This window comes from Poecilia reticulata, linkage group LG20 (genome assembly GCF_000633615.1).
Source record: "Poecilia reticulata strain Guanapo linkage group LG20, Guppy_female_1.0+MT, whole genome shotgun sequence".
NCBI lineage: Eukaryota > Metazoa > Chordata > Actinopteri > Cyprinodontiformes > Poeciliidae > Poecilia > Poecilia reticulata.
This window is the reverse complement of record NC_024350.1, coordinates 14,366,815-14,393,208: the sequence shown is the minus strand read 5'-3', so window position 1 is coordinate 14,393,208 and position 26,394 is coordinate 14,366,815. Positions and strand designations below refer to the sequence as shown.

Sequence of the window (26,394 nt, the reverse complement as noted above, 5' to 3'; positions counted from 1 at the left end):
ATATTTTAACTGAAACCAATATTTTATTGGTTCATGTAGACTCTGTTCAATAATTACCATCAATATTCTTAGTCTGCCAGAATATCTCAGTAAAATGCATTTGTTTGTGACAAAATATAATAAGTTCAAGTGTGAATACTTTTGCAAAGTACATATAAGAGGCTGCATCTTTCTCCTCTCTGAGAGCAGCAGCTGTGTAAATAAGGGATATCAGAACGTTGTTGGATGGTTGTAAGTTAGTAAGAAGGTCATCAGGAAAGTTGGAAAAATGCTTGAGATTGAGAAGAGCTTTTCTAGACACCTGATCAAATGATTCTACTTTGTTCAGTACAGAAAAATCCATGAACTCACCTGAAACCAGAAAAATGCGTCCAGGCTTTTAGAGCTGGAAGTGACCGTACGTCTTTACAGCTTGACTCAGTTTTATACGACCTTGCCTGTCTACCTCAGTGACATTGTATGTACCTTTAATACATATGCTGAGAAATAAAAAACTGTCCTGAAGAAGCCTCATCCGCTCCTGTTGACAGGCTGCGGAGGAAAAACACTGGTTTCTACCAGGAAAGATGCCTCCTCTACAATCACACCCGCTCTCTTGTGTTTCACGCTCTGTCAGGCAAGTCCACATTTCATTTCAGATGTCTGCAGCTTTCTTTGTGAAAAGAGATTCAATGAAAACGCATTTTATGTTTTCTTGTTTACTAGTCTACCTATAAACACTAGGGGACACCAGGACAAAGAAATGCATTGTCTTCATGTTCTCGGAGGTTTTGTAAGCCTGCATGTTCTAAAAACTCTTTGTCTATAACCTAATAACCAAAAAATAAATAAAAATATGAAAAGAATATGTTTTTAAGTCTGCATTTAGATTGCGAGGCCTTAGAATAGTGGATATACTGCAGTTTAAAGGAGAAGTTTTTAGATATTGCTGATAAATTTTGTCCCACGAAAGAAACACAGCAAAGAGTTAGTTTTTATCGGGGCTACATCAGAACAAAACGCAGCGTCGGGCGGAGCAGACCTGTCCCGGTGTTCCTGAGCCAGTTTTCGACGGTCCCACTCCGTCAGCCTCTGCAGAATCATATGGTCCTGCAGAGCAAGCAGGAACCTTCTCAGAGTCCGCCTCCGATAAAAACGCTCAGCTCGCTCTTCCTGAATCATCCGCAGGTCAACCAGCTGAAACCAAGATAAGAATGTTGTGACTGATGAGGTAATAAAAAGCAGGAAAATCCCGTTTATCCGTTATTCTATCCATCATATATGCAGCAGTAGAGTTTACAAACGGATTTTTGTAAGCTCGAGAGTATATAAGACAGATTGTGGCAAAATGTAAACTGGATTTCTCATGACTTTTCTGCTGATGTCTGGTGTGCTCCTCCATAATGCTGTTTGTTCACAAATGTTCTCCCCTGAAAACTTCACAAAACAGCTGAACTTATGCTTTTAATTGAATTTTTAATTGCTTTTCATCTCAAAACTGTTGCTCTGCCAGGTTAGATCTAAATAAAATACATTTTGGTTGGAAGTTTAAAGGCTATGCACAGAAACCTTTGCAAGGTAATGTATACCGTTCATAAAAGGGGTATACTGACTTTTTTCCAGCAATTTAAACTCCAACGAAGCAAAAAATGCTTCTGCAGCTGGTCAGCACAGGCCACCCTCTCACGCTGGGTCTCTCTTGCATACTGTAGCCATCCCAGGGTGCACTGCTTCAGCAGGAAGAGGTTGTGATGACTCTCGGCCAGCTGGGAACAAATGGGTGGGGATAAATTAGTAATGCCCTATAATTTCCGAAACAAAGCAATATAGGATAGATTGTTGTTCCTTTAGAATTAATGCTTACCTTTAATTATTGCATTAAAAATATTTACATAAATAAAACGGTGTCGCAGTGGTTATGTTTCTCATACAGATTGATGTATTCACAAACATGTCTGAATTACACCACAGTGAATTACAAAAGTATTCATATCCATACATTTTGTCACTTTACAGCAAACCTTAGAGCATTTTATTAGGATTTTATGTGATGCACTAATACTAAGCAGTACATAATCATGAAATGTTTGCTCTTGCTAAATACTTGTTTGTGCAACCAGAGATCTGAAAAGAAGGCTGCGCTTTTGTATTAAGCCTTGTAAATCAATACCATTTGAAATTACATTTGGCTTCAATTACCGCTGCACGTCGTTTAAAGGTGTGCCTCTAACCGTCATTGCACATCTACAAACAAAAACCTGCATGTATTCTTTTTCGTCCAAAATATCTAAAACTGCTTTTGAAAATAACGACTGCCGCAGACTGACAATTGAACTACAAGGGGAATGAATGCAAATACATTCTGCGCTTTCATTTATTATATTGCATAAAATAAAACAAAGCAATTTCACTTCTGTGTGGCAATTATGCACTACTTAGTGATGGTTAATTACATCAAATCCTAAAACACTAGATATAGTGACGGCAACGTGACAAAATGTGGATCCTTAGAATATGGATGGGTTTGAAAGTCACTCGTTTTGCTTCTACTTATATGTTATGAACATACAGGGTGATGCAAGAGTATTATGTATTTTAACATGTCCACAGCAAGATAAGCCTTTTAATATTTAAATAAATGGCTAATATTATGCTTTGTTGTCATTCTGCTGTCATAAATACTGCCTGATCAGTATAATCTTCCTCTGAGCCAGAATGAAGTGTTTTCTGTGTTTATATGTTTGTGAGTTTGAGACAGGCTGGCTTTGAATGTCGTCACATTGCACAAAACGGGGCGTTTACCTCCATGTTTTCACTTCTTAACTGCATGAGGCGTTTCCATGGCGCCAGGCCTCGATGCGACAACAAGGTTTTGATATGGTGCTGACGGGCCAGTCTCATGAGCTCCTGACGCCTTTTTAATTGTCTTTGTCTTTCTGCTTCTCTCTGGATGGACGCAGGCAAGCAATACTTACATCTTGTGTGCAACTTGTACAAACTTGCGTCAGGTGAATAAAACATAAAAAAAATACTTCTCACCTCTCGTTCCAGCCTCTTCTCCTCCCTCTTCTTTTCGGCTGCCTTGCGTTTCTCTTCCTGTTCCTCCCGCTGCCTTTGTTCCTCGGCAGCTTTCATCTCAGCCTGAAGGTTCAGTCGTTAAAATCCGTGCAATTAATGCTTGAAAATATGGTTACTCTGGAAGGATTGTCAGTCTCACCAACTTTTCCTCTTCTTTCCTTCTCTTGATTTCCTCAATCTCCTGCCTTCGTTCGGCACGCTGTTGAGCTCGGGCTTCCATGGCTCGGGAGAGGGAAAAAAAAAGAGTTTCCAGTTTTTTAAGGCAAAGGAAATGCTTTTTTTTTTTTTGTAAAAAGAAAAATCAGAATTCTGTAGGTCAGCAAAGACCTTGAAAGTAATAGACGTTCTTAGAAAGGCATGGCATCACTTTAAGCAAGAAAATGAAGAAAAGAAAATATTGTATCAAGGGCATTTCACATAGTGGAGATAAACAGTTGTATGTGTGTGGGGGTTTGCAAAAAAGGTCAGAAAATCAGGCAAGTTTATTGTTCCAACCTCTGAAAGCAAATAGTGTGAGTAGTTTATGAGTTTTTGTGTTGTAATCTGACATCAGAAGCAGTAGGATAGACAGTGCATTAAAGGGAAATTATTGGACAAGAAATAATTACTAATCTGACAAGGTTGCACAGCCTGATGTTTCTGTAAATCCACTAAATTGAACGCAGATTTTTTATTTTTTGTGAAAGGGAGAATTGTTAATAGTTTTGGTCCCCTAAAGGTAATTTTCAGGAAACCCTCCTTCAGTTTTAAAGTCTGTCTGTTGGTAATAAAATAGTATTGTCCTGCTGTGTGTTTATAAATGGGCACTGGTGACGAAAACAGGCTCTCTTTGTTCTCCGTTTCATTTCAACTGTGTGTGCAGACAGTAGCAGTGCTTGGGATGAGACGCATGAAGACATGAGAAGTTCGGAGGTCAGCTGCTGCCCAATAGACATCCTGGGAAGGTTAATCCTCTTATGAGGGGACACGGACGGGTGCCAGACAGCGGTGGGAGAAGACCAAGGCAGCTTCAGGTGAAGGTCATTTATTTTCCATCAGGGTGCGAATCTATAATCTATAAAAGCAATCTGCTGAATCTGGTCACAAGACGGACTTTTAAATGAGGCAAGATCCATCTCGTTTGGCGTCAAAAGTGCTGAAGCTGGTGGAAGAAGAGGTTATGGTAACATTACGTTAAACATTTTTGGTTCTGCATTTGATGTGCTTGGTTATTTAGACTCATTGTTTCCCTCTCTCCGTCTCCAGTTAAAAACATATGCTGTTAAATTTAGAGATGAGAACGATTCCAACAGAGTATCAGCGTGACATTAAAAATTGTGGCATTAAAGGAGAGTGGGTGTTTTTCCATCAATCTGTGTCTTTTTGAATGTTATCTATTAATAGAGCGAAACTGGGTTTAAGTATGCAGAACGCAAACAGTGACAGGCAAGGTGCAATGATCCTGTGGGGTTTTCCTTTTGACTTTCACTGCGATCAAGGTGCAACTAGCATTCAGGTTGAACCATTAAGTGTCCCTATATATCAATTTGTATCTATATTTAGGTGTTTTTCTATTTCAGGAGTCTTTTTAGAGAACAGGGGTATATTTTTTCTGGGTCTCCTTTGATTTAACTGCAGCAACCAGGAAAAAAAATATAAAAAGATTATCAGGGTAGAAATCTAACCCAGTTGGCACTGGTAGGCGGAAATACTTTTAAACTCAAATACTGAACCTTCAGGATGAAGGTTTGTAGTAGGTGGGGGCTAAGTGTTTTTTATTGGATCCAAAACATAACATGCAGACTAGTTCATGTTGCAGAGCACGTCTTTACATTCAAGTATGTTTTTTTTTTAATCAGCTAAGTAAACTTCATGCCATTGACTCAAATTCTCTAAAAATGCCAATAAAGTTTTAGACTTTTGAGCGATGGCCTCGACTAAACAATCTGGAATTAATGTTCAATTGTTCTACCACTCTTTAACCCCACCCTCTTAGCTTACTGAAGCTCCATGGACAAGTTTGAATGTTATATATTCCAAACAATAACAAACGGTGCTGTTGTACAGCTAGAGGTTACGTCATTAACTGGTAATTTAAGATATTCGACAAAGTCACAAAGCACACAACAAGCAACCAGAGGAAAAAAAAAAGCTTTGTGGAAATGAAGTTTCCAGTAGCAAAGTGAAAATGCACATTTTCTTTGTTGTTTTGCAGCTTTACACTTTACACATAGTAAAACTGAAAAAAAACCCATATATTTTGAGATACTAAATATATTATTTTTATTACTGTAATTTCAGAAAAAGAGAAAGTAAAAGAATGATTGGATCAAGAGATACTGTGTACTGCCTGTGTCTCCTTACACTGAATGCATCTGTGAACATTCCCTGTTGTTAAGCTTTCAGGCTGACCTGTGATGATGGGATGGGGGCACGTCTGCTTCCTGACAGGCTTCCTGCAAGGTGCGTTCTGACTATCCGGCTCCCCTGTAGCCTTTGGAGCGCTGCAACTGGGATGATAACAGCCAGAAGAAAGAAAGCCTGTCACAACTTTTGTTTGCATGCTCACATCATCCTGATAGTTGCTTGACAAATTTCAGACGGCGGAGGGAATGTCCAGCGGCGAGAAGTAATGCCAGATTTGGCCCATAAATCTGAAACTACGGACAGGTTTTATCTCACAAGATATACTTTGTTTCTTTTCACATTAAAATCTCAAAAAAAACAAAACCCAACTCAGATTTATCTGTAAAGGTTTAAAACATTGTATCTATGTTAAAAATCAAAGTTATTTACACATTTTGAGCCCAAATATTTATCTCGCGCTTAATGACTGAGATGCAAACATTCACATCAATATTTTGTGTCACATACAAGTCGTCATCATCTTAATCATCAAGTGTTTCTGGTTAGCACGTTTCATCAACGAGGCAATTCGAAGTGCTTTACATGACAAAAAACAAACAACAAAAAATCCATTACATTGCAGTGGTAAAATATGGAGAAGTGATGAGAAGTTGCAGTCTTGACTAAAACTAAACATGTTCCAGATGTTATTAATCAAAGACGATTACAAACGGGTGGATTACTAGCCTTGACTTAAAGGAACTCAGCATTTCAGCCGATTTACAGAAAGTTTGTTCCAGATTAGTGGAGCATTAAAAACTGAATGCTGTTTCTCCATGTGTGGTAAATTGACACATATGTTCAACCATCTAGCTGTTAATATTTGAAGTGAAGTTGAAGAATTTGGCATCATTCTTTATTCCATCTGCATTTTATATTCTCCTTATGGTCAGCTTGCTTAACTTTAGTGTCCTCTGATCTTAAACATTTACTACAGAGGACATCTGGCTCATCTAGAGAGCCGCAAATTTAGGTCTTTCTTGAAAATGTGTTCTTTATTGATCAACACCTTCTCAGTCCTGGAGCACTGAGAGTTTCTTGATTGGTGATTTAATCACTACCATACAGGTACAGATATTTATCAATGCCTCAGAAAACCGTCAACTTATAATGTGGTGTATAAGTGGTTTAAAAATCACTTTTAAAAGGTTTCTATACTGACCATAAGCCAGTAGAAATCTCTTTACTGGTGTTGCTTTGAAAGTGATCTCAGGTCGCTTAAATTTTTAATGATGTTCAGTGAGCCAACCTGTGTTCCCCGGGGGCAAAGCTGCATCTCTTCGCTTCCTGCAGCGCTGACAGCTGAGTAATCTGTGCAGCCTTCTCCATTTCTAACTCCAACCCCGTAAAGATCTGCTTTTCCTTCAGCCGGGTGATTTGCTCCTGCTGCTCCTTCAGGAGTTTCCTCTGCTGTGTGATGATTTGCTTCTGGGCGGCGTGTCTGTTTTCGAACCTGCCAGCTGGTGATGCCGTGCGTTTGTTACCGAGAACCCTGTTGTCCGTCACCCTCTGCCGTGCGTCGTGTAGCTCTTCTGCAGTGGGCGCAGTGTGGCGTCTGGTCACCTGCCAAGGCTGAAGAGGTTGGCCCGCGTCACCCACAGAGATTTTACTCTGATGTCCCGTAGAAGCTTCTAGGACCTCAATCTCTGCTGCATGGCGGCCCTTCTATTGAATATGTGATGGACAAACGAAGGCAAGGCTAGACATGCAGAAACCATCGGCTAAAAATGGTCTAAGTTCCAGTTCAATGTAAAGCACTGATATAGTTTTGCTTCACAGAAATTGAGACATTTAAAGACATTTATTTATGTTAAATTCAACCATAATGGTTTACTGCCATTACAAATCTACATTATTAGACAGATAAAGCAAATGTCTTTGAGCAAAAGACACTCTGAAGTTAAGTCTCTGGTCTTTGTGGATTAGAAATTATTGTTTTTATTAGACAGTAATGCTGTACTTTATTCTGTTGCTGCCAATTTGATTTTCTATCCTTTCTTCTTGAGAGCAGTAAATATTTCAGCTACAGAGATTTATTTCTTTTCAGTGGCTAGAAGTAAAAGCTTCATGTTCTAAATGTGCAGAGAAATATTCCAGAGCAATATTGTTACTTTGTTTACTTTGTCTTAAAAACAAACACATTTTCCTGCTTTTTTTTTTTTTTTTTTTTTTTTAAGACTTTCAACATTGCCCCATTGGGGATCGACTTATGTTTTAGTCATGTTTGTAATCCTAGAGTCATTTTTTTTTAACAACAATAAATCATAGAGTACTTTTTAGTGAAAAGCAGCAAAGAAATGTGTAGTTTTTGAGTCTGTAAAGGAGGCTGCATCCCTCACCTCGGCATCTGTATCTTCTTGACTCAGCGGCTGCTGGGCCAAACATATTGGTAAATTGGCAGGACTTTCTATGGCTGTGAGTTTGCCTGTGGCTGCAGCATCGATCAAGGCAGCCATCTTAACTTTGGTTTCCTGCTGCCGGGCCAAAAGGTCCCGTTGTGACTTCGCCCTCTGGCTCCAGAGCTGCCACTCACTCAGACATCGCCGTAGCAAACGTCTCTGGTCGTTTTCCACAGCCAGCTGGAGGTGCCTGAAGGATCATGAAGAGTTGCCCATATTTTATCTTTAAAACTATTAAATCAAGGTATCTAAAAGTTTAGAAAGTTATCTGCTGTGTTCCTGGTTGCTGTTTGTTTTGTGGATATTACAGCAAAAGGAAGCAAAATGCATATGCACTTTTGCCTTTGTAGACAAAAAATAAATAAAAAATCATGCATCATTTTACTTTGTGTTTAACTTGATTTTGTGCTGAAAATCAATTTAAACACATGAAAAAGCTTCTAAAAAAACACAAAAAAGCTCAAGAGACCAAAAATACTTTTGCAAAGAACTGTATATCGTGCAACTTATCGGTACATTAAAAGTTAATACAGATCCTTTGACCTTGACATTAAGCATTACTTGCCTGTTTTCTATTCGCAGTTGCTCCTCTGTTCTCGCCACCTCTCGCCGACTGCGCTCCGCCCACACCACGGCTCGCCACCCTCGCCACGCTCTCAGCTGCCTCCTCCAATCACAGAGGGCCACCGCCTTACCCATATGCAACTTTCGCCTTAACACCACTGAGTGCCATCCAGACAGATGCTTGTGCAGACACTGCAACAATTGCACTAATTAACGTCTGCAAGTGAAATTACAACCCGAAACCCCAGACCGGTCAGTGAGCTCATCTACTGCAAAGTGCATGCACCAACCTGGAGGTTGCTCATGTTAATCTTTGCCTGAATCTTCTGTTCTTGTTGTAGTCGATTAAACTCCTTCAGCAGCTGCTTTGAGGGAAGTGCAGGGGTTGACTCAAGGCTTCTGACTGCTCTCTGCACCTGTTTCTCTTTCTCTCTAGAAACCAAATGGAGACCAAAGACTCATTTTTTTAACGATAAATTACGTCAAGAGTTTGTTGCAGAAACGTGAATTTCTCAGGACATTAAGTAAAACAGAGATACTCACATTTTCTATTACAGGTTTTATTTTATTTCATTTAGAAATATTCAAAGCTGTGCAATTTTAAAACATAACTTTAGAGGCAGAAGCTCTGGAAAGTGATTAGGTTAAGCTCAGTTTTTTCACTACCACATTTTAAAACAAAAACACAGAATAAAAAGGTCATGTCAAGATTTTTTTTTTTCAAATTGGAAAGAGAAAAAAAAATGTAAGCAGAATTTAATTTGGGGACCCAATTTCAGTTCAAAAATATAAAAACCCATTCACATTTATTACATACAGAGTGACATTTATCTCTAATTATTTCTGTTAAGTTTAATTATTAAGCCTTACAGGTAATGAAAACCTCTAATTCAGTTTCGGAGATATTTGAATAATACATCAGATCAATCAGGAAGGATTTTTAATACATCAATGTTATGTTATGGCTAATAAGAATGGATTACAGTCAGAACAGATTATCCAATCAGGTAATGACCTACTTCTGACAAGCTGCATGCTCCAAGGCCTTCTTTTCCTCCATCATTCGCCTCAGTCTCGCCATCTCCTGCTGCACCATCTCCTCCTCTCTACGCTTCAGCTGCTTCTTCCTCTTCTCCTCCTCTTGCTCCTTCTTCTTCGCCTCCTCCCAGGCGTCCCGCTGAGCTTCCTTCTCTCTCCTCTTCCTCTGTTTCTCAGCCTCCCTTTGTGCCCTGTTCTCTCGCACCTTGAGCAGAAACCAGCATGTACTTGAGTCCATGTCTGTGTATATCTGTGATGCAACTTTATCATGGAGTTAAAGTTGCATGTCTTTTTCAATACGCATCTCCAGAACATGTCTTTTTTTGCCTATTATTCTTTGCAAAACAGCTCAAGTGCTATCAGATTTGATAGAGAACGACTCTGAGCATTAATTTTAGTTCTCGTCTCAACGTAATTTAGCTCGACACTTTGTTCTCGTCACTTTCTCATAATCGCCATGTTTGTGGAGTTCATGACTAAAGTTTGTCCTTTCAACAGGTATTTTGATTTTAAAACTAGGCCTCTTGGGTGCTTTTCTGATTAATGCTCCCTCTGATAAATGTTGTAAATGTTCAGATGTTATATTGTTTAATAACCAAATCCTACTCTAAACCTCTCCACACTTTTTCCCAGTGACCTGTCCGCCCTTCACGACGCTGCTTGTTTACTAATGTTTTCTAAAAAACCACTAAGGCATTCATAGAACAGCTTCAATTATACCAATTTCAAACTACACACATTCCCCTATTACCATAAATATTCTTCTCCTTCCACTTCATATTTATGGAGTATTTATGCACCACCCTGTGCCAGCCTATTAAATAAAATCCCATTGAAATACATAGGCTGATGTGACAAAATGTGAATCTGTTCACTGGATCATTAATACTTTTGCACAGCAACACATGCACAGGCACAAACCTGTTGATGTCGCGCTTCCATGGTGATTGCTGGATTTCTAAGCCTCTTCTGCTTTTCTTGATCATCGCGAGTCAACTCCGCCATCATTCCACCGTCCAGCAGCTCTTGCTTCATTAGATCTTGGAGGAAACTCTCAACAGCCAATTGTTCTTCTTCTTCGACCAGACAGTCATAAAGATCTGAAATGAGACTGAGAGATGAGCTTCACCTTTTCACAACTTGCCCTTTTCAGCTAATTAAAAGGATTTTCATCCACTTGGTGCCAGTGAATAGCTGCAGTATGGCGACAATGTAACATTTGTATCTTTAGACCCGCTGAATAAGAATTTAAAAAATACCGTCAAACTTTTTGTAATTGATGTAAGTAGGCTGGGCACTAGCTGCGGCAGTAGGTTGTGTGTTTTCAACACTGTCCTTCAATTCATCGTCATCCTCCATGTCCAGCTCTTTCCGTAACTTATCACTCAGCCAGTCATCTAGAAGAGCTTGAGCTGCAAGAAAGAGCAGATTCTGAGCCAAGTGAGATGACAAACTTTCTGACACTTGGATTTAAAAAAAATGATGGAATTAGTAATGCTGTTGGTGTATTGGTGAACAGATCACATGAACGCTGTGACTAAGATTATAATACCAGGATTTCCTAAATGGAAACTTACTTTAGGATTCAACTGCCACAATGTAAAATGATAAAGCTGGGGTAATAAGATGTTTTTTGTTAATACAACATTCCTAAGTGGGTAGAAATGTTCTCCAATTTTCTCTAGTTTGTAAATAAACTATATTGGATGGAATCCAAAATATTTTTTATCCTTCTCTTTAAGGTTATTCATTGGTTTTCATCAACAACTTTAATTATATTTAAGTCCTCACAACTCTTGTCCGTATTTATATTCAGGTCTAGTAATTTTTTAAGAAGCATTCAAATTAAATATTACTGCACAGGATAATTTAACTCTAGGGGGCACATTTATAAATTTGTATTATTCAAAAAGACTCTTTGCCCCCCTTTTTCCATATTCAACAACACCCTTAGCAAATGTTAATAATTAAATGTAACTGAATTATTATTATTTTTTATTTATATTTTAGTTTTAGAATTGTTCAAAGTGCTTCAATTTTAAGTAGTATCCCATGGCTTTCTGCAGCCATGAGCTGAGCTGAACTGAATCCAATCCAACTGAATGACTTCCTGTTTTCCTGGTCAATCTGAATTTGGAAAATACAAGAAAACATACAAATCAAGTAAGAAATGTATGTTGAAAAATTAGAGTGCTCTCCATAAGATACCTATTTGTCTGAAACATAACCGTAACCAAAATTTATGGAGAAAAATGGAAGGAGAAATTTGTGAGAATTACTTTCAAGTTCCAGTCTGGCATTAATCTAATAATTGTGATTATTTTTGTGCTTATTCTACATTATAAATAAATATCATAAAAAGATAGAACGGTGCAGTAAAAGAGTTGATCTGTCAGCATCCACGTTACTTAATGATTACACCTGACTGAAAGCAAATAAACTTTTAGTAACCTAAAAGTAGAAGGTATTTTTTTCTGTGATCTGACCTACCTTCACTGTAAGCGTCATCATGATCCCTCAACTGTTCAGAGCTTTCCAAAGGTACAGCCACTCTATTTATTGCTGATTGAGGTTTCCTATGGGAGAAGACTTCAGACACGGCTAACTCAGAGGCCATCTCCACTCGCTGAGGACAGAGACAAGGGCAATAAGACACATTAATGTAGATAAAAATAAAGACAGTCTAAAATATCATTAAGAGCAAATTGTTTTATGTTACCAGAGATGAAAAAGTCTCACCTTTCTCCACTCATCAATGTCATCCTTCTTCACAGGTTTCTGTTATTAAAGGACATAAAGATATACCTTTGGGTAAAATCAGAACAGAAAGATGCACGTCACATTGTCACTTTTGCCTTTCTGAAAAACCCCTCAGAGGGACCTTGAGCTGCTGATGCAGTGTGCAAATTGTGGGCTGAGGCAAGGGCCTGATGTCTGCGGATTATTTCACAGGAAAGCTCAGCTATTGCCTTAAATCCGCAGATTACCCCGGGAATCATTTCCCAGACTTCAAAAGGTGAGCGGTTTACCGGTAGCAATTCAGCTATCTCAGTCTCCGCCTGCAAGGGTGTACAGCTGCAAGCGTGTGAATATCTGACAACAGACCTGGATGATATTTACCATTCACTTAGCAGAAGCTACATCTATGCATATACTCTAGCTATATGTGTGTACCCTTCATGTATCATTTATCTTCATATAAAAGCTTGCTAACTATTTATACCCCTACAGCTTTTTCATATTTGGTCAGAGCACAACGACAAAACCATTCCATTGTAGCTTCTGCAGTTTGTTTAGTGTCATTGTCCTACTGGAAATAGAAACTATTCCGCAGTCCAAAGTCTTCAAAAGTATCAAACTGGTTTCCAATCGGGATTGCCTCTTACTTTGCTCCATCCATCTTCCAGTTAATGCCCACCAGCTTTCTCTCTACTAAACAAAAGCATCCCCATACTATGAATATTCAACTGTATCACTACACTGTATCTTTATGCCTGATGTAAAGGTTCTGAAATTAAGAACACACGTTTATTTTATCTTGGAGATGTGTACTCTCTTTTTAAGTGTAAGTCAAGCTTACCTTGTTGGGAGACCCGAGTGTTTTCCACCTGAACAGGTGATAATTGAACCCCGATGATGCCATCTCAACTGTTTATGCATCTGCATACAATTACGGTATAATCCTAAATCCCACTATGGACTTGTCTATTATTCCCACCGTGTACGATACCAAATTTGGGTAAGCCAAAAATTAGCAGAAAAGTTACCACAGAGTAAAACACGAACGTCGTAAACGTGTCAACATAACTAACACTAACTTGGACGGCAAAGGTTTCTGGGTAATGGAGTGCGTTTACTTATCATTTTTGCTGAATCTCGGGACCACAAATACGTTCGAAACTACGTGTCCCAGTAAGCTTTCGGCGTTGAGAAGTTCCCATGACAACGATGTTCGCCTCTGAAAACGGAAAGAAAATAAAGCATTTTTAAATCTGTGTTTTACGTGTGGCTACTAATTATACACCTGTATAGGTGTTTTTATTATCTTGGATACAAGTAAATTCTGAACAGATCACCAGTCTATCACAAGATGGAAGCTATAGCTTTCTGCAGGAAACACAAATGATCACCACAAATAGACTTTGATTAAATAAAAATAAATATAGAAAGCCAAAACTACTGCAAACTTGCAAGGATGCTATCAATAAAGTATTTAACGAGACTTTGGTAAAATATATATTTAACATCTAAAACATTGACTTTAAAGAACCTCTCTTACACCCCTTTCATTATTTGCAAAACAGATTAGATTAACTGAATAATGTTTAGTTTTTATAAGTAAAACACAATTTAATTTAGTATTTTTGGAATATTTTAATATAAGAAAATTGAAGTCATAGTACTTTTTCTGCACATTGTGTTAAACTTGAGCCCTTTATTGGTAATAAAGTGAATACACATAATTGGGTGCAAAACCGATTTTTTAGAACTACCTCAAAGCAGTGTTTCTTTTACTCAGAAAACCCAATTTCCAAGGAGAACACGCCACTCACAATATGGCGGAAGTACTGACGTATAATTTCTTCTGACGTTATATTTCCCCGACTTGTAGTTCCCACGAGTTTTTAGAGGTAAGCCGAAAATATGTCTATAAATTAAGCAAATAATAGTACTTTGAGCATAACTATGTGCGCATGTTGTCTACTATAACGCGCTATTCCGCTAAATTAAACATATTAAGTAAGTAAAAGGGTTTCTCGCGTCGTAACTTTTGATAAGTGATAAAGCTAACTAGCTACGTGGCTAAACCCCATGCTTTGGCAGTGACTAGTGTTGCTCCGTGAAATATTTTTACATGCTTTTTTGCTGCTAGTGATGGCTGGCAGCAGGATGAAGTTGGAGTTGTCCAAAGTGGTTCAGGGAAGATGTCGTTTGGGTCAACTGAAGGAGATAGGAAGGATGGGGCAGCACAGTCTGGACATTCCAGGATGTCTTCTGTACACGCACCTTGGCAGCGTTCCGCACCTCACCCAGGACACCCTGCACACTCTCAGCAGCCTCCCCACTGCCACTCAGGTCACTCTATCCAACATGTAAGCTGGAACCCACACACACTCTCCATTTCGCATCCTGATTGCTTCCTTAAAGCTGATCGTCATCTCTCTCCAGTGCAGAGCACCAAGAAGTGCTGGATGAGTTTAAAGGCGGATTTAAGACGTTTGCAGGTACAAATCACATTTAATTTTGTTTTAATTACTGCCTTTACTAATGGTTATGCCATTGGAGGTAATTGGGAAATTAAACTGGGTTTTAATAAAAAATAATAAAAAAAAAACGGAGAGTAGGGCCAAGAAACTGAATTTATGAGACTGAATTTATTTTATTTAGCTTTACATGTATATTTTTCCACTTTTGAGTTTTGACATATGTTGACAAAAAACAGTAATAACAGGACATTTTGGTAGGTGTTCAGGGAATAACCTGGAGACTTTCCCACACGTCGAACGGTATATGCTTTACCCAAAGCACACGTGTGGTTGGGGAGAACACTTTCTTCATATGGCTTCGTGTGATTAATATGCGATATGAAATGTAGTGTGAATTAATTATCCTCATCTGATTCTTGAGATAGGCACCAGCCCCTTACAGCCCTGCAAGGCATAAAGAGAGGCATTTCAATTTATATGTTCTTGTTTACTGCATTTGTCTTGTGGGAAAAAGAACTCTCTCTTTCTTAGACCTTCCTAGAGTGTTTGTCCTTCCTTCCTTCCTTCCTTCCTTCCTTCCTTCCTTCCTTCCTTCCTTCCTTCCTTCCTTCCTTCCTTCCTTCCTTCCTTCCTTCCTTCCTNNTCCCTCCACCGATCTTTCTTTGCTTGTCCTTATTTCATTCCTTTATTTTGTTGTTCCTTCCTTCATTACTTCCTTGTGTCCTACGTCAATTCTTTCTGTTCTTCCTTGCAACTTCCTTCCTTCCTTTTATTATAAAACGACCAAAAAGTGTTAAATTTGTACATATAAAATATGACAAAACCTCATTAATAGAAACCTCATATCTGATGCCTCTAACGAGTTATCTGAGTGGAACATTTGCAATCTAATTAACTCTTTTAAGCTTGACTAAAAGTAGTTCATTTCTCATTAATACTTTGCCTTAAATCTGCTAGAAGTGTGACCCTATTTGACGTTGCGGCACCTCCGTCGCCATGGCGCTGAGCTCAATCCACACCCTGACATCCACATTTAAAATTAGAAACGTAATCACTGCTTCGTTTAATATAAACTGTCAGGGATTACTTTGGTGTTGTCTCTAAAGCTGCAGAAAGGAAGAGTACTGATTTAATTACTAGAAATAATAATTAGAGCCCTTTTGTTTTCTCACCTTCTGATCTTCTGCTGCAGCTGGCTCTGCTGATAACTGTACAAGTCGTCACATTAACATGCACTAATGGAGCACGTTGCTTCGCCAGCTTGCTCCGGGCTCAGCCGCCGCAGGCTGTGGGATTTGAAGTTTGTCCTCATTGAGTGACTTCTGGGGTTCTGCTGTTTTTCTTTAGGTCTCCATGATACCGTGTTGTACTGCTCACTCCACGACTCTGCAGCCCACAGCCCGACGGGCCACACCACCAACAAGGTGAGCTGCGTCTCCCGGAAGAGGTTGTATCTCTCTGAGGTGCCAAACAGAAGCACGTTCGGGCTTTGAATGTAATTATCCACCATTAGACGGTGTCGGTGTGGGGCAGCGGTGGGCGGACAGAGCTGACAGTGGCTAAGTTCATGGCCCTCCAGAGGACGGTGCAGCCAGACTGGTACCAGGCCATGGCAGACGGGGAGACCTGGCAGACCGGCACCTCGCGGAAAAGGGTTCGAAAGTCAGTGGACCGATCTCTGGCTCATTTGGACGAGTGTCTGATGGTGCATCAGAAATCACAGGTACACACACACATTCAACTGACACGCGCTATCTTTTGGAGTCAGTGAAGCGCGAAGTTTAAAACATCAGACATGGATTGATTGTTCGGTGGCTGTCGCTTGGCACCGCCTCGCAGCGGAGCTTCTGCTAGAGAAACAGGCAAGATTAGGGTGAATACATTGTCAGCAAATGTGCAAGCCTGCAGTACTAAGAGCGACTGATCAGATTCCACTTTTTCTTCCTAATAAATGCCGCCCCATTCTCTCAGATCTCCATGTTTACCAAAGCTTTTCCGATTTTGTCTGTTTTAATGTCATTTTTCCAAGTTTTTCCGCTGTCTTTATCTTGTTTTTTTTTTGTCTGACTGCCAAGCAAATGTTCCTTGACACAATAAAGTGAGAAATCATGTTGAGCAAAGAGAACTGAGTTACTGCAGGTAATTTTTTATCTTGCGTATACCCAGTGAGCTGTGAGATTGCTGCCAAATTCCCCAAACCCCCCAGTGTGTCTGTCCTCCTCGTGATGTGCAGCTGCTTGTTGAGTAATCAAAATCCAAGTGGAGTCTGGCAGAGGAAAACCTCTTTATTTATTTTTTTCCCCCTTAAGAAGAAAAGAAAACATTTTACCTTCAAGTTTTTCATGCATCATGCTTATTGGTTAAAAAACAATGAGTGTTTTTCCTCTTATTTTTTCTTTCTCTTCCTCTATCTCTCTGAATCTTGTAGCAGTCTCAGGGTGTGATCACAAGTGTGTCTTTCTGCTTGTCAGGAATTGGATGGAGTCAGTGTGTTTGGGGTGGTGGAGGGAGGGGACATCTTGGAAGAGAGACTGCGCTCGGCCAGGGAGACGGCCAAAAGGCCCGTAGCAGGATTCTGCCTGGACGGCTTCCAGACCGGTGCCATGGATCAGGCCCTGAGGAGCCAGCTCATCGCTGCTGTCACTGAGGAGCTGCCTGAGGACAAACCCAGGTGAAACTCTTGATACCAGGTTCTTATTTCCCCAGGAATTCTTAACAAGTTTTTAGGGTTTAAGTAAAAATAATTTATTGAAAATTGACTCGCCTAAGAAAAAAAAGAAAGCAACATAAAAACGTGCCCTGAAAAGTGCTGGGGATGATTTTGTGTTGCCAGTAACAACAAAGCTGCAATTTTCCTACACTGCCTTAAAGAATTTATGCCCCATGAACTTGAACCAGAAACCTCAATGTGGTTTTATTGAGATTTTATTTGGCAGGCCGACAGAAAGTTAAAGCAAAATAAGTGATTTTCAAAATGCCCCCAAATGAAAAGATGCAGAGAGTTTTTTTTGTAGTTCCCAGTTGGCTGATCTCGCCCTGTCAGCTAATCTTCTGCTTTTATCGCTTCTAAATGAAACCCGGCGGCTCAGCTTCGGCGTCATCGTGCTCCTTCAGCCTGTCAGCAGTCACAGCTCAGTCTTAAAGCAAACGTATCACACACAGCGCTTGTTCAAAGGTTAATAACATCGTGTGAGTTTTTAAAGAAACAGGTGGCGTGGTTTAGACCGAACAGCAGGATTACAGCATGGAGGCACTCTCGTTTGGCTTATCTATAATTATTTTGGGGGTGTAGTCGTTGTGGGAATTTGGAGGCGTTTGTATGCACAAGATTTTTCTACTCCAACTCCACTGAAAAGGGTTTTTTTTACAAGTTTTGGCAAATTAGATTCAAGACCTTCTTTGAGTCAGTTGTGGTGTAGATTTAAGACATACTTTAACAATGAATAATAATGCACCAAATAATTTAAATTTAACTTGGTTAATCAGTTAACCATACCACTGAACTCTTAAGTGATGCTTTTACCCCTCACCTCCTTTTATAACAGAGTTTCAGGTACTGATGATGGATTTCAGCTAGCTATTGAAATTCCAGTTTTCAAGCCAAACCTTGTTCAACATACTCTGCCCTACAATGAAGGAACTGACAGTGGAAAAGGGTAACAAGAACATATTGATCCCCCTCTTAAACACACAATAAATCAGTTTTAGGAGCAGAATCCAAAGACAGGGAAGATTAAATGCCTGTAATTTCTCCCAGAAGGAAGCTTTTTGATGGAAAAGGCAATGAAGGAATAAATGCAGAATAAGAGCTGTTGTGGAAAATCTGGTTGACTTGTAAAACTCCCATCATTACATCACAAAGCAAACCAAAATCACACAGCTGCATCTACATTTCAGCCTTTCAGTAGAAATTCAACTTTAAGCCTCAGTCTTGTTGAAATAAATTTTAATATTACACAACAGCTCCTTTCACTTATTTTCTCTAAGATTTTAAGCCTAGCATTCAGATATTTATGCAATTTGACTCTCTTTTTTTTATAAGGAATGATCTTATGATCTTACACCACACCGCATTTCTCCATTGAAATCCACTTTGCTCGTAGGACTGTAGCAGGTCCATGCTTTGACATCCAATAAAAGTGGAATATTTCTGTGTGACAGCATCAACTGAAGGATATATATTCAGTTAGATCCTTATGCAGAGAGTTTATCACCAGCATTTGCATCAAAGTACATCTTTCTATCTGCAGAGGTACATATTATAACTGGTGCTTCAATGTTATGAAAAGGAAGTTGCATTCCTCCACAAAATGATTACTGTTTGCTGTGCTGTGGCTAATATTTGTTCTGGAGCTGTAGCTCAACTTCACTAACTTTGAAATAACACAAACTAATGTTGATAAAAAAGGCTTTATGTGTTCTTGTTGTCTTTTTCTTTTTTATTCTCACATGTATATAAATTCGTTCTGGAACCAGAGATGAAACAACCTGAAATAAACAAAAAACTTTTTTTTTTTTTTTACATTTTTATTGACAACTAAATTTCATCATCAAACTATTGGAACGACTAAACAATTAACCAAGAAAGTGGGGGTCGTTGGTTCACTGCTCGTCAGGAATCTCCTGCATTTTCAACCTATTTAATAGCCTCCTTTTCTCATAACAATGGGCCCAGCCTGTTTCAAAAGCTTGTCACAATAAGCACAGCTGTGCTTTTCACGATTTATCCCCATATTCTCTATTATCCCTTACTTTCTCTGTCTCTCTTTCCATTTCCATCACCTCAAATGCGATTTAGCTAGGTAGTGTCCATATACTCTCCAGTAGAACCTTTGTGGAATCTTTATTTCCATCCTCATTATGAAAGACAAAATCTGTGACGGCGCCCTTCACAATTAGTGGCAACCCTGTTGGAGCGGCACAATAGCTTACGTCTTCATTGTTTTGCAGTTTCAAATTTGGCACAAAAAAAAAAGAAAGTCACTTGTATAATAATAAGTTTTTGAAATTTACTTTACTGCATACTGTTTCTCCCATTACGCGTAGTGGCAAAGATAAATATAGATCCTTGTTATAATTGTATTCACGTATCCAGTTATATTTTTCTTCCCCGTTTTGAAGAGAGCATAAAGTTGTTACAAAGGTGCTAAACTTGAAAAAGTTAAATTGCAAAGTTTTACACCAATTAAAGGTTATGTTTTCCTAGATTTCCTCAGAGTGAGATGATGCTGCTGGAATGAAAGGTAAATTTATTCTGTCTTTTTTACACATCCTTACCTAGGCAGGGGTGCCAGTCTGGCATGGTTGGAAGTGAAACCTGGGAGGAGATAACGATGGCACAGGTCTTCTTTTTCTGCATTTTTCCAGCTCAAATTTGAACTTCTTCACTGTGTGGGATGTTTTCAAACCTAGAGGCTTTAAAAAGTGGCAGCATTTGGCTTTAATTATGAATTGGTAAGGGATTCTAACTCTCAAATGTATATTCTCAAACACAGAAAAGTGTTTTTTTCTACATGTGCCGCTCTTAAAAGTACCTTCTTGTTTCTCCAACGATTTGCATCGCCTTAAGCATTCATCCTGGGCGTAGATGCTAGAAGTTGCCTGAGTTCGACCCGGCTGCTGCAGAAGACCCAGAATATTGGCTGATGCAGCCAGAAGCTACATGCTGTTAGTTTGTTGATGGACTGTCATCACGCCTCTCTCTCTGTAGCCTTTGCTTTGGACAAACCTCCTTTAATCCTTCACTCCGCAAGGTCACAGAGCTGCGCCGACAGATGCAAATGTGCAACCATAAATCAGCCAGGAGTCAGCAAACCACAGCTACCAGATGGATGTTGTGATAAAAAAGAAACTTTGACATGATGATCATTTTACTAGCTGCCTTATGTTAAAAAAAAACAGATTCTTTTGAAGATATTCAAATAGACGTCTGTGCCTTTCGACGACACGAGGACAAAACTTTGTTTGGAAACAGTTGTGTTCTGGACTAAATTAGCGTGTTGGAAACTTCCCTGCCTCTGACGAAGTCGGTTTCACGTGAGCTCTGGAAGTCGTGGAGGAGTTGTGCTTGCTGCTGGAGGCCCTGAGCGTTGCGGCAGTAACAATAATCTGTTACCAGGGGCTCCCTGAGAGCTTTGCTTCATTGGCTGATCTGGAACACCATGGGGCATCCCCCCTGCTGGTTCTTCATGCTTTAGGCAGGTGCAGCTTCCAGCCAGAAAGTGGAGTGGAGTCATTATCGGATGCTAAATTGGGCTTGACCTTGATGCCTGCAAGGCAGAGAGTGAGAGGCAGCCGGTTTTACGGAGAGCTCAAAACACACAAGAGGAGCGCAGGCTGATGTGGTGAAAGGAATCCTGCAGATGTTTGTGGCACGTCACCCGTCTGTGTTTCTCAGACGCGTCGCATTAATGTTTTAACACTTGCTGCTGTTTTTGTGTCTCCGTGTTTGTCGACTCTGTGTTTGCGTGTGACTCAGATTGCTGCAGGGCGTGGGGCGACCCGACGAGGTGCTGGCGTGCGTCGAAGCAGGCGTAGACCTTTTCGAGGGCTTCTTCCCATTCCAGGCGACGGAACGGGGCTGCGCTCTCTGCTTCCGCTTCGACGTCACACCGGACCCGGAGAGCGCAGGTAGAGCCCGCCTGACAGGTGTGGTGAAAATCTGTCAACCTTTAACTCTGTGACAGGCTCATATTCTTATCTCTTTGTTTTGCAGACTTCCTCTATTTATTACCCTTGATTAATTCCTATTAATAAAATAAAAAAAAAACTTTTTACATGTTTATTCACTTCAGTAATGCACCATGATCATCTTTGTCAGTGGAGATCAAGAAACATATTGTGTTTGCAACAGATCTTATCCACATTTTGTCACCTTGACAAACTTGAGTGTGTTATTATCCTAACGTAGAAGGATGTTTTTACAACTTCTTACAAATAAAAATAAGAATGCTTTATGTTTATGAGGTCAACCCATGTAGTCTGTACTTTTTTTTTAGCTGGAATGCCCTACAAGCTGAAAATCTAGAGTCTGAAATATTCATCCTTTCACTGGTGAGAATTTGTTCTCACCAGAATTATAATTCTGTGAATGATAATTTAAAAATTCTAATTTTAACCTGGACTTTAAATAGACCGTTTTAACACATTAATATGTGTCAAAATAAACCCTTATTGTAGCTCTGGTTGTATGTTTTGGATTATTGTCCTGCTGGAAGGTAAACCTTCACTCCAGCCTTCAACAGTTTTATTTTTACAAAATCCTTTTTATTTTTATTTTTAATTTTTAAATTAGGTGGAGGACAAAGGACACCTGTGTTCCTTCATTTTGCAATGCATCTCTTACTTACTTCTTAGGTTGTCCTCTGCAGTTAGTTGCATTGGAATTTTATTAGGAACTGAAAACAAAAGGACTATAAATTTTTTTTATTTTTATTAGTAAAAGTTGTCAAAACTATATATTTTTTCCTTCTTCATAATAATAATTCAAAACATTTTATTTTTCTATCACAAAAAATGCCAATAAAGCTTTTTGCGTTACAAAATGGAAAAGAATGCACACTTTTGAGTGTTAGTGTATGATTTTCATCTAATTTCCATCAACCTCGGTTGTAAATGTCTCGTTTCATCCCCTGCAGGACCCAGATTTCCCATACAGCTGCTGTCTTGTACTCATTAAGCAGTGCACTGTAAATGCCACTCACTTTTAGACGTTTTCAAACTCTGCCACATGTATAGTTTTTTATTTTTTATTTTCTTAGTTCTTCTATTCTATATGCTAATGATCTTTTTCAGGTTAAAAACACCTTGCCCAAAGCAAAAAGGTGACACTTTTTTAATGAAACTAGGATCGGAAAAGTGAGACTCCTGGAAAGATGCAAAAATGCTAGCATTTGATGTTAGCAGCTTGTAATAGTATGTGCCTGGAACAAACTGAGATCATTGAAAAGTTTGAAGTTTTCTCCATTTCTCTGATTACAATGACTCTTTAATGGAATTTGGATGTCATGGGAAATTTAATTCCTCCTGCATACAATAAAATGGTTTATCTAGCTTTAATTTAATTCATAAAAGACATGCAAATGGAGAGCCGAGATGAGATTGCAGTAAGGAAATATGCTAATGTACAAGGAAATATTGGCGATGTTAGCACATTTAAAAACACGGTAATCAGCTTTGATGTTTTTAATTGCACAAAGTTGCACTGAGCTGATAAAACTGAACTCCTGATGGATTCACCAACCTAGCAGGATTTCTTTAATTTCCATAGGAGGAGCCTCTGGTGTTTAATAAAAAAAAAAAAAAAAGCAGATGGTGAACACTCTTGGTTCTTATGGAAATGCAAAGAAACATTCTTCTCACGCCTCTGAGCAGGGAATTACACCACGTTCAATTAGACCTAAGTGGTTTCGTTTAAAGGCCCTGCAGAGGGTTGTCGGTACACAAACAGCCCCTCGTTTAGTCTCAGTCTGGTGAGCAGCACAGCCTCGTCCGACAGCCGTTTTTCCTCCTGATGAATAGAAAATAAGTGGATTTAGTGATCAGATCCACATAATGGCTCTAAAATTATGCATGCAGGGCAGTGTGTGGAAATCAGTGTTAGATTAGTTAACTCGGTGGATAATGGGGAGATAGAGGAGGTGGGGGAAAGAAAAAAAAAAAATCAATAATATATCTCCTGAACGACTTAAAGCGAGGTAACAATTAGGCGCGACCCTGTCACAGTGATTGTTGTCCTTGTTGAGGAAGTGAAGAAGTGGAACAGAAGGAGCCGTGCTTGAAGAGCTGCGCTGAACTGGTCTGACTCTCGACTTTGTGGTTAATTAAAAAGTTGCGTTAAACTCCCCTGACAGAGTTTGGCATGTAGTGTCAAAAAGAGAGTAATCGATTCTGTGCAGGGTGCATAATGGAGTTCAGCTGAGGTGAGAGCGGTAATAGTGTCAACTCCAAGGAGAAACTGTGACTCCCCTCTCTCAGCCAATTATGACGCCCCCTGGGAAGGGGTGAAAACGCCCTCACCCTCCTGCTAGGATCCTCCTGACACGTCCAGTCTTTTACTCGTTTACCCGTTGCTTCCTTTTCGACCCTCTTCTGGTTTTCACGGGTTATTCTCAATTTTACGAACTTCCTCTTTTATTGTCTAGCTTTCTTTCTTTCTTGCACTCACAAAAAAATTTGTAAAAGCTGAAAGCTGACATATTTGTATAGGACTAAGTAGGAAAGCAGCAGTCAGGTGAAGCCAATTAAATCACCCCATGAAAGCCACTTAGGGAAACATTTGTTGCTGTGTATCAATCTCTGAAGGATTATAAGGCCAGGCCCAGATATCCTGTCCTTGTTCTGCAGCAAGAATGAATATTCAAAAGAGAAAGACATTTAAGACTTTTTTTTATTTATTTTTTTACAAACTTCCCAGCAGTGGCTGTCCCTGCAGATTCAGCCAAAGGTCAGATCATGCAGTGCTCAGAGAAATTATTAAAAAAGATAGAGCTGTATTAGAGCTACAGTGGCTCTCAAACGTTTACACAGTCCTGTTAAAATGTCAGATTTGTTTTAATACAAAAATGTATAATTTATCGTGAACATAAAAAAATATATATTTGAGAAGAGAGAAGATGAAAAGTCTGCTACAATCTGATTATATAACTGTGCAAACCCCTCACACTTCAAGTGCTCAAGTCCGCACTTATTCAGTTTCAGTATCCAGTTCCAAAATTAGTTTTATTTGAAAATGGTTCCTTAATCTCAAACTTTTACAATCAATTTTTTTTGGGGAAAAATAAAATTAATTGTAAACCTATGATCTATTTAAGAAAAAAAAAAACAATGGATAGTTTAACATTAGCAGTTTTTGGCCCAAATGCAAACATTTAAATTAAATGTATTTAGTTACAATTACAGTTCCTTTCTTTATTTCACTGACTGGCTCTGCTTTAAATGCTTCTTTGACATGATTAGGTGAAATTTGCTTATGACAGTGACAGGTGTTTCATTTAGTGCAGAATCGGTGTATAAACTTCTGCCAAGTGCGCAGTATCTGCTGGGGACTCTCCAGATGGTTCTGTGTTACAAAGCAGCTGGCTTGTTGGGTCAGCTGTCTGCTGGACATCTGCGAGCTTTGACACTCACCGTCTCTAAACCAACAACCAGAAGACTTGGCGGGACAGCACTGCAGCTTAAAACGGCAACCTTGGTTTATTTTCTGCAGAAAGCGTCACCCTTGATGGGATGCTACAAATACAATTTTAATTGAACAAGAAGTCTGTTGTCATTGAAGGTATGATAAATACAAAGTATTCAAATTTGTGAGAGAAAGTGTAGCTTCTATCTCTTTGTTTCCAAGAGTTTACTTCTTATTATGTTTCATAACCAGTTTAATTGTAGAGGATGGATGGAAAGATGATGCTGTAGCTCACCTCTCGGTTTTCTGCTACAAAGCAAAAAAAAAAACCCCAAAAAGAAGTCTTCTTTATTTTGTTTCCAAGCCTTCAGACTCGTCATGTTCCCCCCGTTGGTTTCTGTATCTCCTGCTGTTCTCCATATTTGTAATGCATGACTTATCCTCAACACAGGTGACATCTCCCTGCTTCGCATCTTGCTATCGTTGCTTGAGTTTTATTCTCATGGTTATTATTACCTCACCAGCTTTATTTCGCAGACAGACTCAATCGTATGATGTTTTTTGTTTGTTTAACCTTTTTTGCTTATTTCATGTTCAACTTGAATCCATTTTGCAACTGTATTGACTGTAGATTTCAATTTGTAATCCGGTGCTTAACTTTTCCTCATCCTTCCTTTGTCTCACCATCCCTCATGTTCCTTTTCAGTTCGTCTCACTCTTCTTCTTTTCTTGTTCACTTAGTTGGAGTAAACCCAAAGGGAGAACCTATCTGCATAAAGCAAAGTTTAGTATGCACAACATAACCAGTTAGCATTTCTAATGTGGATAGGGGAGAAAATGAAAGGCTCAGCATGGCCTCACTGTAGGTCAGAGCGTAATTGGCATTTATTTAGGCTGGTGGTTGTGTGCACAGGGAATTATTTTCTGCCACAGGGTAAGATTATAGCTTGAATGGCTTCTGTTGGAATTAATAAGGTGCATGTGTGTTTTGGCAGTGGCTGATGAAGAGCGGCACGCAGCGGGGGAGACGCAGCCGAACGGAGATCTTAATTGTGACGATCAAACACACATGACGCGCTTCGAGATGGATCTCAAAGACAAAAGGTTTGTAGAGGGATTTGCGAGAACCCCACAGGGTTTCACAGACCTCGCCGCTTTGATGTGTTTGATCTACATTTACGCTCATTGCTTGTAAAATTCGACTCAGCTCGAGCTTTCGATGAACTTCTGTCCAGGCACCAGGACGACTTCAGGCCCCTGGTAGAAGGGTGTGGCTGCTACTGCTGCAGGAACCACCAGAGGGCGTATGTGCACCACCTGCTGGTGACCAATGAGCTGCTGGCTGGAGTCCTCCTCATGATTCACAACACAAGCCACTACCACAGCTTCTTCAGGGCAGTCAGAGACGCTTTGGCCAATGACAAAATGGACCTCCTGAGGAGGCGTGTGCTTGGGACAGTAAAGGAGTAAAGCGGATGACTGAGAGGGACTTGGAGGGGACAAAGCAGAAAATGTTTCTCTAAAACTGGCACAACGCCGGTTACAGTAATGCTGCACAGACCTTCAGATGACTTATGTTTGCTAAACCCAGATCTCTGAAAAATAAAGAAGAGGAGCAGATAAA

General features: G+C 39.5%; 2 protein-coding genes across 8 annotated transcripts in view; one reads left to right on the top strand and one right to left on the bottom strand.

Moving 5' to 3' along the window:
• The window catches only part of ccdc191 (coiled-coil domain containing 191), a 14,008-nt gene extending 571 nt beyond the window's left edge, over positions 1 to 13,437 (bottom strand). The window contains exons 1-16 of one of the 3 annotated variants that reach the window (XM_008396329.2): positions 13,024 to 13,437; positions 12,183 to 12,221; positions 11,934 to 12,069; positions 10,703 to 10,855; positions 10,365 to 10,543; positions 9,425 to 9,648; positions 8,696 to 8,837; positions 8,407 to 8,597; positions 7,782 to 8,031; positions 6,692 to 7,107; positions 5,401 to 5,546; positions 3,197 to 3,279; positions 3,019 to 3,120; positions 2,782 to 2,925; positions 1,593 to 1,745; positions 1,022 to 1,176 (exon numbers count right to left, since the gene is read on the bottom strand). In XM_008396329.2, the coding sequence (XP_008394551.1) occupies positions 1,022 to 1,176; positions 1,593 to 1,745; positions 2,782 to 2,925; positions 3,019 to 3,120; positions 3,197 to 3,279; positions 5,401 to 5,546; positions 6,692 to 7,107; positions 7,782 to 8,031; positions 8,407 to 8,597; positions 8,696 to 8,837; positions 9,425 to 9,648; positions 10,365 to 10,543; positions 10,703 to 10,855; positions 11,934 to 12,069; positions 12,183 to 12,221; positions 13,024 to 13,086 (2,576 nt within the window). In that variant the 5' untranslated portion in view covers positions 13,087 to 13,437. The remainder of the gene's footprint in view (positions 1 to 1,021; positions 1,177 to 1,592; positions 1,746 to 2,781; positions 2,926 to 3,018; positions 3,121 to 3,196; positions 3,280 to 5,400; positions 5,547 to 6,691; positions 7,108 to 7,781; positions 8,032 to 8,406; positions 8,598 to 8,695; positions 8,838 to 9,424; positions 9,649 to 10,364; positions 10,544 to 10,702; positions 10,856 to 11,933; positions 12,070 to 12,182; positions 12,222 to 13,023) is intronic. The other 2 variants (XM_008396332.2, XM_008396331.2) reach the window with 2 other exon arrangements.
• On the top strand, positions 8,537 to 26,394 carry qtrt2 (queuine tRNA-ribosyltransferase accessory subunit 2). 5 transcript variants are annotated; one of them, XM_008396328.1, is made up of 9 exons: positions 8,537 to 8,657; positions 14,317 to 14,536; positions 14,613 to 14,668; positions 15,998 to 16,074; positions 16,164 to 16,373; positions 17,122 to 17,321; positions 21,129 to 21,298; positions 25,766 to 25,874; positions 26,006 to 26,394. In XM_008396328.1, exons 2-9 carry the CDS (start codon positions 14,319 to 14,321, stop codon positions 26,238 to 26,240), a joined length of 1,275 nt encoding a protein of 424 aa, XP_008394550.1. In that variant the 5' UTR covers positions 8,537 to 8,657; positions 14,317 to 14,318; the 3' UTR covers positions 26,241 to 26,394. The 5 variants fall into 5 exon arrangements, with proteins under 5 accessions (XP_008394550.1, XP_008394548.1, XP_008394549.1 ...); XM_008396326.2 differs by having other exon boundaries at positions 8,572 to 8,628; XM_008396327.2 differs by lacking the exon at positions 8,537 to 8,657 and adding an exon at positions 13,958 to 14,074.

Excerpts from the sequence above, each read along its gene's own strand:
- qtrt2 (XM_008396324.2), top strand. The coding sequence starts at position 14,138 with ATGTTGTCTACTATAACGCGCTATTCCGCTAAATTAAACATATTAA. Across the intron at positions 21,299-25,765 it reads AGGTAGAGCCCGCCTGACAG|TGGCTGATGAAGAGCGGCAC; the intron begins GTGTGGTGAAAA and ends GTGTTTTGGCAG. Across the intron at positions 25,875-26,005 it reads ATGGATCTCAAAGACAAAAG|GCACCAGGACGACTTCAGGC; the intron begins GTTTGTAGAGGG and ends ACTTCTGTCCAG.